Source organism: Thalia democratica, chromosome 5 (assembly GCF_965202585.1).
Source record: "Thalia democratica chromosome 5, ktThaDemo2.hap1.1, whole genome shotgun sequence".
Taxonomy (NCBI): Eukaryota; Metazoa; Chordata; class Thaliacea; order Salpida; family Salpidae; genus Thalia; species Thalia democratica.
In genome coordinates this window covers 39,028,378-39,040,400 of record NC_139169.1, presented here as the reverse complement: position 1 = coordinate 39,040,400, position 12,023 = coordinate 39,028,378, and the positions used below count along the sequence as shown (strand labels likewise).

Here is a 12,023-nt window from a genome sequence, read left to right as displayed (position 1 = left end):
ATCCATTTAAAGCAGCCTTCACAGAACAAACAATCATCTAAATTAGAGAATTTTTTAAAACAAGAATTGCAGAAATCATCACTCCCAACAATAATTAGTCCTAGGTTATTTAACAGTCTATGCAATCAAAAGGATCTTCATTATTAACAAAAAAAAAACTTATGTTCAGATATTCCACAACAACCTAAATGGAACCATCTTTCACAACTATCACAACAAATAGAATCCAAATTTGGGGGTTCTAAGTCATTTTGACACACCCTGCAAACACGTTCTAATTTAACTAAATTATCTAATTTAAGTTTTAAAGAAGTCATCTAAACATATAATGATTTTATAATATAATTAAAAGATAAACAAATAGCTTATTGTTGGTTCTGCAGTTTTTCAATATCTTCAACTGAATTGATAACAATTACTTTAGATTCTCATTCTTCTCAACAAAATTGTGCCACTTAAGGACCATGCATATTTCCAACCTTTTTCTTTTTGAGACCTTCTAGCAAGGTAAAGACGGTTTCTGCTAGTTTTTGACAAATTTTCATTAAGATACACCCTTTCTGCCTTTATGTCATGCAAATAAGCATTAAATAATTTATTTTTTTCTTTCATCACTCTAACTTTTTGGTCTCGCGATTTGGATGTAAACTACAGGGTTGCCACACACTCAGGGAACTCAGGGAATCTCAGGGAATTTTCAAACTGTAGAAAATCTCAGGGAAACTAAGGGAATTTTGGCATTTTTCTTTTAACTCAGGGAAACTCAGGGAAGTTTTGATTTTTTGTCTAAATTTCAGGGAAGTTTTAGAAAATCTCAGGGAAATTTTTTTCTAGATCTAGAATGAGGTTTAGTTAATCCAGTTTCAATATTTTGTTCAAAAGTAGTAATTTTTATTATTTAAGTGGTTATTTAGAATTTTTTTAGCCTTGCGGCTAGTTCTTCAATATTCTTAGTATTAACACTGTAGTTTTTTTAAGTTTTAAATTTATATTTACTTAAGTAAAATCAAACAGTTTAGAGAAATGAAAGTTGTTGTTAACTATTCATTGAAAAGTTCTAATAAACTTTTTATTTTTAGTTACTTATGTCGTTTAAAAAACACTATGTTGTACTATTAGTTCTTATTTTTTAAATAATAAAGTTATTTGTTTACAACTACTTGTTTTCAGTAAAAAAAATTAAAATGAATACAGATTAGTGTTGCATTATTTTTGTTAAAAAAATAGTATTAAGATTTTTTTATTAGGTAATGTGAAATTGTTTTAAAATCAAAATTATGTTTTCAGTTATTTAAAATAGATTGTGTATGAACATCTAAAAGACATAAAAAAAAACTAAATTTTAGATTATTTTGTATCAGTTGTTAGGTATTAAGTTGTACTTTGATATGAGATATTTCTTTAGCTATTTCTTTAAACTTTCTTTTTGCAGGTTTTTTTACAATAATGTTAAGCTTTTAAGTTTTATTTACTGCATTCAGAACAGTTGCTAGGAAAGACATACAAGTCATAATGAAGTTAATATGTATGCATTTAAGTGACTTCTTCATGTGAAATTATTATTATAGTATAATTAAATTTTGTCAATTAAAATGTCAAACAAATTTAACTTTATTCTTTTGTGTAGAAAGTTAACTAACAAGTTTACACAAAGTTGTGCAAAAATTTAGTTTTTAATTTTTAATTGGTTAAACCTTTTAAGATTGAGTTTTTGAAAACAGTTTTTTTCATAGATTTAATGCAGAAGCATACACATACAACCTTCCTTTTATTATTAAAGAAGAAAAATGAGAATGAGGTATTAATAATTTATGTTAGAAGAGAAATTTTTTTTTTTAAGAATTGAAAAATACTCAGGGAAACTCAGGGAAATTTAAGGTTACTCAGGGAAATTTTTGGTCACTCAGGGAAGATTTTTTGGCTCAAAGAGTGGCAACCCTGAAACTAATATAGGATTAAACATTCTCTTTCCTTCCTTCTTCTCTAGGTTGGTTCCAGCATCTATGGTCCTCAAGCGCCTAATTTTTCCTAACTGATGTCTCTCTATTCTTGGATAGGGAGTACAGCACATTTTTTTGGTTTTATTGTTATATTCATTCAAGTCCAAATAATTTGAATGTGCTTTTGCTTGATTAAAAAGAATCTGAAAAAAAAACTAAAATTTTGCAAAAAAAAAGTATGCTGCCCAAAAAACTAATTTTTACCGCAAATATCACATATTTTTTAATTTTTTGCTCTAAACAGTAATTAAATCAGTTATACATGTCCTAGACGCTCTAAACAGTAATTAAATCAGTTATACATGTCCTAGACCAGGGGTCGGCAAACTGCGGCCCGCGGGCCACATTAAAATTTTTATTCAACTTGTTTGATATACTAATATTTTCGAAAACACAAAAATAAAATTTTAGTGTTATTTTTAAAGAATATTTTATCGCCAAAATTTTTTTTGTTCAAAAATATTGTCTTCAAATATGTTTTTTACATAAAAAACGGTCCTTTTTGACCTGCCAACCCCTGTCCTAGACTTATAATTTATGTTTTAAATGAAAGCTTATACTTATTGACATATATTTAAAGACATATGTAAAGTTGTACTTTATTTTCTAATATAAAAAGCAAATTCTTCTGCTGTTTTTTTTATAGTTTTTTTTATTTGAATATAAAATGTGTCAAGTTAGCTAGGCAGAAAGATATTACTGATGTAATGTCATTTCAACTGCAAGTTAATATGTATTCAAATATATTTATAATATAAAAATTAACTAATTTTCAAATTGTTTACTTAGTTTTGATGCTTTATGCATCTCCTCAGAACGATAATAAAGAACAAAGTAAGATTTTTAAAGAATAAAACAAAAAAAAACATTGTGACGTTTCAACTAAAATTGAATAATTTTAGTTAGCCTATTTTAAAAACAACTTATGTACAAGTTAACTTATCTTTGCTTTGTTTGTTCTTGTTTTTAGATTTATTTTGTTCTAATTTTTTTGTTATAATTTAGTGGTTTTTGTTCTTTTGAAATACATATTTTGATTATGTAGGCAGGGTTGCTAATATATATATTCAAATATATATATATATATATATATATATATATATATATATAATACTTTTTAAATCACTTTCCAATATAAAAAATTATGACTATTGAGAGCACCTGTCTAAAAGTAAAAGATCTAGATTATATATCATAGAAAGTGCATGTAAGTTTATTTAAATTCATGTAATTTTATTCTTTAAATTTAACAATTTTTATTTAATTAAACAATAAATGTTTATTTGTGTCTATTTTTTTATAGATTAAAGTATGCAATTGTTTTCAACTTACTGTTAGTTAAAGTTGATAAAATATTGTACGTCTAAATAATTTAATTTGTTAGTTTGGTTAAATGTATTAATTCTCTGATTTTAAAGCTTTTTATCAAATAGTTTTTCAATTTTTAACTCATAGCAGTTAATTGTTATTGTATTTACTTACATAGAATCCTCTTAATAATCATAATTTCTAATAACGGAAAGTGTTTTAAAATTTATTTTATATATATATATAAATCAACATGCAGTTGAAATGACATTACATCAGTAATATCTTTCTGCCTAGCTGACTTGACACATTTTATATTCAAATAAAAAAAACTAAGAGTATAACAGCAGAAAAATTTGCTTTTTATATTAGATAATAAATTACAATTTTACAGACAAAATTTGCATATTTAGTGTAACAATGACGTCATAATGCAATAAAAGCAGTTGAAATGTCTTTAAACTATACCTATAATTATAAGCTTTCATTTAAGACATAAATTTTAAGTCTAGGACATGTATAACTGATTTAATTACTGTTCAAGTCAAAAAATTAAAAAAAATGTGATATTTTGGGTCAAAATTAGTTTTTTGGGCAGCATTTTTTTTTCTGCAAAATTTTAGTTTTTTTTTCAGATTCTTCTGAAAGAAGAAAAATCACATCCAAATCATATGGACTTATAAGTCCAGCAAACATCACCCAAGTACTCCCTACCCCTACTTTAAGTAAAAATTTTACACATGCATATACTTGTAAAGATGATAAAAAGATAATCAAAGTTTTTAATGGTAAATAAAGCACAAATATTGTGCTCGCAAAAACTTTTAGCCATAAAAACAATTTAATGTTTTTTATTTGCTTTACTAAGCATAAAAATTGTGGGTGCATATTTTTGTACACATAATATAACTAGTTAATCAAGTTTTGCTGTTTTATTAAGCACAAATAGTGTAGGAACGTCTGTTTGTAGAAAGAATAAAACAAGTTAACCAAAGTTGTACTGTTTTAGTACGCATAAAAATTGTGCCTGAGTCTAGTTGTAGACATAAAAAAATTACTAAATCAAAATTTGGTTTAGTTTTAAAGGAAATTAGGTTATTTTCTTTGTTTTTTTTTTTTATATTATGGTAATTTTGATTTTCTAATAATATATCTGTTTATCCTTAAAAATTTCAAATTATTTATCAAGAAGACTTTTTTTAATGCATATTAAATAACTAATTATAGGTAAGTTAATCATATGGTGATTTTTTTTGATATTCCTGCATTAATACTAATGTCATAATACAATTGTTTCTCTTAGAAATCTTTATTATTATTTTTAATTACTTCTTTTCAAATTTTTCTTTTTAATTACTTCTTTCTAAATTTTTCTTTTTACAATTAAAAAGGTAAAATTTTGAAAAGCATTAATCCATGTTTTTTTAAATTTTGTAAAAAATTAAAAAAACCTAATCTTTGTTTAAAAAGTTCATGATATTATTTAGTTTTTTTTTTCTTGTTCATTAATAAAACGGTTTATTAAGAAAGTTTCTTTAATTTAGTTCCTTAGTTTAGTTTCCTAAGTATTAGATAAATAAATTTAATGTTAATATAATGATGTATGTTGTTAAAGTTATCAAAGTTACCATATTTTTTCTATTGTAACTTTAGTTTAAAATAAATAGAAACTCTTACTGTTACAATTTCTATTTATATCACAATAAAGTTTTGCATATAGAAAAAAATGTGAGCATACTTGAAAGGTCACCACAAGTTACAGTATTCTATCTTTGCTCTAAAAAGCTTGTATTCATCTCAATCTGTAATTATTTATAGTTATTTAGTGTAAAATTTAATTTCTATAAATATCTTTAAATATTAAAGATGAGTAAGTGTGCATTATTTGAACCTTATAGTAAATAAATATTTATTGAGTACTTAACGCCAGATGCGTATTGCTTAAAGTGCGTTACTTTATAGATGTGTTCATTTTGATAAAAGCAAATTCTAAAATTATGGTTTAATTTAAAGCCTAAATTAATGGCATAGGGGGGGTTAAACACTTTTTTCACAGTTTGATAAATTTTATATAGTTTTTACTAAGTTACATATTTCAAGAAAATTATTACTTCCTAACTAACTCATTTGCTGTAAATGTTTTCAAGTTACTTTTTGACTTGCCATCACTGAATAACGAGATGAATCCAGGATTGCAAAAAAAATCTGGAAACCTGGAAAAACCTAGAATTTTAAACAATAAATAATAATTGGAATAAACCTAGATTAAAAATGAATTACATTTAGGACAATAAAATTTAGACTAGATAAGAAAAATATATCATATACATAAACTTACTTTTGTATTATCTAGAATTTCATTTTTTATAAACTCATTTAAAGTAGCATTACATTATTTTTTCAATATTTTCATACAATATTATTTAAAACTGGTTTCTATATTATGTTTAATTTTGTACTAAAGAAAAAAACTTGTAATTTAAAAAATGTGGTAGAAATTCAGAAAATCTGAAAAGTATTTAAAAAAACTTTTAGTGATGCTGTGACTCTAACGTTTTTCTGGTATCTTTAGCTTGTGTTTGTTTCTCAATCTACTGGTGTTGACTTTGTCTATGGACAGAAGCTGGCAAGTTGAAAAAGGAACATTTTTGATAAGTTTAAAATAAACACTTTATACTACTTTTTTTTGAACAAAAACTCAGCAATAAGTTATTTTTTTAAAGATAAACCTAATTTTTTAATAATTTTTAAAAAACAAAATTTTTAAAAGGCACAGGGGCGGCCGCATTTTGCTGATTTTAAGGACTATAACTAGCTAATCTGTTTATTTTTATGCATTGAAGATGGTGCAACTTGAATATTTTATATTAATATAAAAAAAAATCTTAGACTTTTTAATTTTCTTTAAACTATTTTTTGCCAATAAGGCATTTTTTGTCTTTATTATCTTTCATCCAAAACTCATTATTCTCTAGTAGTCTAGTAGCTTCTCCAAGTGTTATGAAATCCTGTAACTTTTTTAAATAAAGCCAGAATTTTTGTTATTAACCGTCAAAAAAAAGTTCAAACTTAAAATGATTTTTTTATTTTCCCCCTTTTATCAGATCATACTTATGTCCTATTTGATTCACTACAATACAGTTTTTTAAGTAAGTTTTATTTAAATATGGTTGATTGGTGACTAACCATACAAATATTGGTATGTATTCTGTGTAAAACTCAATTTTAAATGGAAAGGTGCTTGTGTGTTGTTACAAAATTGTTTTGGTAAGCTAATTTTTAGGCTAGTTTGTTGGCATTGTGTACTAGAGCAGCACTAAAATAGTTTTCCTGTTTTCTAGCATTAAAAAATTCTAAGTTGGAAATCTTCAAAAGATTTAAAAAGGATTGGAATAAAATCTGGCATCAGTTTGATGGAGGTTTTAGAATTTAGTTTTTACTTCTGAAGTTCATGAAAATTTCAAATTTATAATGTTTTATCTTTTTTGTGCGATGAAAATAGAATAAGATATCAATACATCAAAAGCCTATATACTCACGTTCTGCTAAAAGAAGTAATTGAAGACATATTAACAACAATTTATGACACACATATCAAATCAATTTTCAAAGAAACTAAAATTACTAAAAATATATTTAGAAAAATTTTACAGTTGTGCTCCCAAAGTATTTTCATTTATGATGAAAAAGTCCTAAAACAAGAAAACATTGCAATTGGTAGCCCATTAGCCCCAATCCTAGCCAATTAGTTTGTAGCTTTAAAAGAAAACTATCAATTACAAACAAATTCAAAAACAAAACCTCTATTCTACACAAGATATTTGGATGATATATTTGTAGTCACACAAAACAAAATTGATTTAACCAACTTCTATCATGAAATGAGTACTCTTCACCAAAACTTAGATTTCACTTTAGAAAGGTTTGTTGACGGAAAACTACAGTTTCTCAAAACTGAAATAAAGTAAGTATCAAACCAACTATACACAAATGTGTACAGAAAAGCAACAGACATAGGTCTAATAATCAGCGTTGCCACTTTACCTAGAAACCTGGAATTAGACAATTTAGGCAAAAATAACCTGAAAAACCTGAAATATGAGAAATTTTGTAAAAAAAAACCTAGAATTTTGATCAAAAAACCCGGAATTTGAAATAATTTTCACAATTTCAGTCGTAAAATTTCAATTTGACACAAAAAATCTATCATATAAATAAGATTTTTTTGTCATCATCAAATTTTTTTTTGTTAAAAATCACATTTAAAGTAACTTTACAGTATCTTTTTAATGTATTTATACTATTTAACACAGTTTATTATATAGAAATTAATCTAAAACTAAAAGTAGAACTAAAAATGTGTACTTTTAAAAACATGTTAGAAATTTGGAAAACCTGGAAAAAAGATTGAAAAACCGAGTGTCAACCCTGAATAATGAAATACACTAGTATTTGTCGAAAATCTTGGAAACTTAGTTGAGTAAACTTTTATCTAAACAGAGCACTAAATATATGCTCAAACTTTACCACTTTTGAAGAAGAACTCACAAAAATTAAATACTATTGCTTAAGAATCAGTATCCAATAAACCTTATAGAGTCCAAAATCAACAAATTCCTTGAAGTTCATAAAATCACAACTCAACATTTAAACAAAATAAAAATATCAACACAAAAAAAGAAAAGAAAACAGAAATTGAAAACTGCTTTTATTTCACAACAGTTTACGTATGTAGTTGTTTAATAAGATTCCAAAAACAAATATTATTCATATTTCAAAAACGCAATGTTGTTATTAAACCGGCTTACACCAGCAAAAAGTTTCTGACTACTTCAGCAACAAATGTAAATGCTCTGCAGATCATAGCATCTCCTACATTGAAAAAACATCACGGCAAATCTTCCGACAAATTACAGACCATTGTGGAACAGATAAAAACAGCGCAATATTTGAACATCTTTTTAATTGCACACACTGTCAAAATTCTGATATAGTTCAAAACTTTAAAGTTTTGAAACGATTTAAAGAAAGCGAACTCTACTGCCTGGAATCAATATTGTTTGAGCAAGAGCAATCTAAGTTAAATACGCAACTATTTAAATGGAAAAGAAAAATTATTAACAATTGAATAATAAGCATATCTTTACTATAGGTTTACTTGCTAAATCTCTAAAGTTTGTATTTATTTAAATTTATTCATTCATCATCATTTTTAAACTGTTTAATAACCAAAATATTTTCAAATTCATTTAACATTAATCACTTGAAAATGAAACTAGTATAGTTTTGAAAAGAATATGAAATAAAATATGAATTGAAATGAGCAGTAAAGAGGTCACAGAGGGGCTATGAAGTTATAATTTTAAACTTAAGCTAGATGTACTTGAGTTAACGATGAAGATCTAAAGTAAAAGGTCTTAGGTGTTTTTCATGGTAGTTTTGAAATTTACACTAGATATTCTGGAGTTAAGGGGGCCATAGCTTTTTTTTTTCATTAAAGGGAGCCTTTTGAAAAAAAGTTCGGAATACCCTGATGTAGAATTATTGAGTGCACAAACTTAATGTTGTATAGAAAAATAGCTCAAACTAAAATAGTATTTTGAATTATAGAATTATTGGTATGATCAACCCTTTTGTTAAACTTAGTAATAAAAGTTAAACCCCATATATTATGTTGATTTTGTTTTAATAATAAATTAAACATTTAACATTTTAAAATTCATTAACAAATTTAATTTTTCAGCATTTGTACAACCATAACATCAAATGGCAGAATGGTTCGACCTTTCCAATGCCGACGATGAAGTCAACCGCAGCATTGACATAGCGATTCTGTCCAGGGCTGACGGCAACGAGATGGAGGAAGATCCCACTGAGCAGATGTTCGAGATCTCCTCACAGCAGTTGTACGAGGAAGGAATGAGGATCATCACCAACATGCAGAACAACCTCATGTCCCAGCTGCAGGAAGACAACCTGAGAAATCTCATTGATCAGGCCAACGTGCTGCTGGCTGACGTAGGAGACAGGCTGAGAACCTACAATCATGTTCTGTCGCAAATTCCAAGCCACCCCAGCAAGGTGCAGCCCCACACTTGTTGCAAGTTAGGGGAAAACCCGAGTGTGGGAATGCTGACGAGGAAGCGCAAGCACGATTCAGGAGTGAGGCAGGTCGACCTGAAGTGCAGGTTTCCTCGCATGAAAAGCAAAACAATAGACTTTTTCAAGGATCACACTTGCTGTGTGTGCCTGGAGACATACAAGGACATCATTGAGGAGGATAATCACATTGTGGTGCCCTCTTGTGGCCACCCCCTCTGCTGTAAGTGTGCTGATAACATCCTTGTGAGGAAGCCGGAATGTCCCATCTGCAAGGTGAAAGTCACTAAAAACTCATTTCAATTGATGAAGTTTGACAAAAACTCGCAGCCAGACTTTAAAAAGCAGAAAGTTTATTTGTAAAGTTGTACAGAATAACATAATTTTTTACAATCATTCTTAAAATTACATGTTTTAATAACAATAGAGCTCAGTAATATTTTTCTTATATTCAATTTTTTTTTCTGAATAAAAAAGTAGTCAAAGAATTTATTAGAACAGCTCTTTTTACGTTTTTAAACAACTTTCTGTAACAAATAGTTTATTTATAGATTAAATCTAAACTGTATATTTTTAAGTTATTTAGTTTTTTTGATAAGGAAACATTTTACCTTAATAAATACAAAACTAGTTATTTTTTGTTGAAATTTTTTATTTTACTTGATCATTCTTAACCCAAAACATAAAGTTTATCATAACTAACCATATATCAACATGTTTTTGCTCAGTTTAAATGTTATTACAATTTGAATATTTTCTGTTTATATTGAAAACTTTAATGTAACTTAATTTATTTTGTTCTCCTTCTTCTTTAGTTTAAATTACCTAAAAAAAGTTTAATATCCTTCAAGGGTTTTACTTAAAATATTAATAGTTATCAAAATTACTGAACAACAGCTAGTTTTATAATTCAAAGCATAAAATTTTATTATGATATGCCTAAAATTTTTACTATTAACGTTCTAACTTTTAACAGTTTGATTGTGTATTATAACATTTAAAACTGGATACTGCTGTTTTTTCACAACTTTAAACATTTTTTATATAATATAGTTTTTGTAACTTCAAACTAAAGTTTTAGTATATGTGAAGTTTTTTTTTGTTTGTCATAAAAATGAATGAGTTTAACTTCAAAAAGTTATGTTTTAAATTATACTTACTGAAAAATAAAAAAAAAAAACTAAGAAAAGAATTAATTAGTATGGCAAAATTTATTATCTAACAACCCGCATAAGTTCAAGTACACAGTTAAATATGTAGTATAATATATATAGATAAACTTCAGGACGATCGTTTACATTTTTAAAACATTTCTTACTTGAAAACTAACACTTCAAATGTGTTAACAGTATTGAGACATCAATTAAAGAGTAACTTGCATTAACAAAATCTGCTAATGTATATATTAATATATTTAAAGTCACTGAACTACTTAATTAAAGTTGGTACTTAAAAAGGAAACAATATATTAAAGTAAACAAAAAATATTTTGCTTTATAATCTGATCTACTTCTGTTGTAAAAAAGTACTTGAACAGTTTTAATTTAAAGTCAAAATTATAATTTTAAAGGAGTAAAAATAACGTAGAAAACTTTCTAAGCTTTATCAAAAAATGCATGCATAATTTAAGTAAAAGAATATTTAAACGGTTAAAAATTATAAACTATTAAAGCTTAAAAAAAAGTTTGATTTAACTTAATATTTAAAAGACTCTTGTAGAGAAAGCTTGAAGTTTTTACTTAATAACTTCAAAATTAGGAAGAATATTTATGTTGTTTCCTAAACGTTCTTAAAAAACATAATAAGCTGAAGTACTTTTGTTTCTTAAATGGCTTATTAGTTCATTATTTTTAAATGCTTAAATTGTCTTATAATGTTTAGTAACAAAGTTTTTTAGCTTTTTTGTTTAACTTTTTTATTGTGAACAGTAGTACTTATTTCTATATAACTTTATGCATGCTTGTGCCAATAACTTGCCACTTTCATAACACCATATAAGGTTGAATGTACTATGCCGAGCCGTAATTATCAATATTTTTAATTAAAAATACAAACTTAGATACACAAGATAGTTTCATTTTAATTTTATCTTTTTACAGACATATCGTTTAAATCTTTTAGAGTAATCAAAAACCTTATTTTAATCTAATGTTTGAAATTGTAAAAGTAACAGTGTTTACATTCATATCAATTTTAAATACCTATCAAATAAATGTTTAAATATATTTTACAAACTGAATGATATACACAGTCTTATAAATACTTACTATCAAAACAACGTAAAGGTAAAGTTCCGTAACAAAATTAACTTTCAACTTATTTTTTTTGCCGTCAAGTTTAAGATCACTTAATGTTGAAATAATTATGGAAAAAACTATTCTACTTACACCTGACAACTTATTTTAAACATTTATTATTCATCTCAAAACTTATCCCATTATGCTTAAAATTTCGGGTTGTTATTAATACAAAAAAATTAATTAAACAGTAACCTTGAGCAAAATAAATGAAACTTTTTTATTATATTTCTACTACTTGTTAAAATTTTATTTACAGTAAAACACTGGTTTAGTTAAAAGTATCCGATTTAAATACATCACATTACTAAAATGAACA

General features: G+C 25.9%; 1 protein-coding gene across 1 annotated transcript; it reads left to right on the top strand.

The window, feature by feature from the left end:
• The first annotated feature begins 5,869 nt into the window (after window positions 1-5,869).
• On the top strand, window positions 5,870-9,882 carry LOC145836999 (uncharacterized). The gene is made up of 2 exons (XM_082944766.1): window positions 5,870-5,963; window positions 9,052-9,882. Exon 2 carries the CDS (start codon window positions 9,075-9,077, stop codon window positions 9,768-9,770), a length of 696 nt encoding a protein of 231 aa, XP_082800892.1. The 5' UTR covers window positions 5,870-5,963; window positions 9,052-9,074; the 3' UTR covers window positions 9,771-9,882.
• Window positions 9,883-12,023: the final 2,141 nt, after the last annotated feature.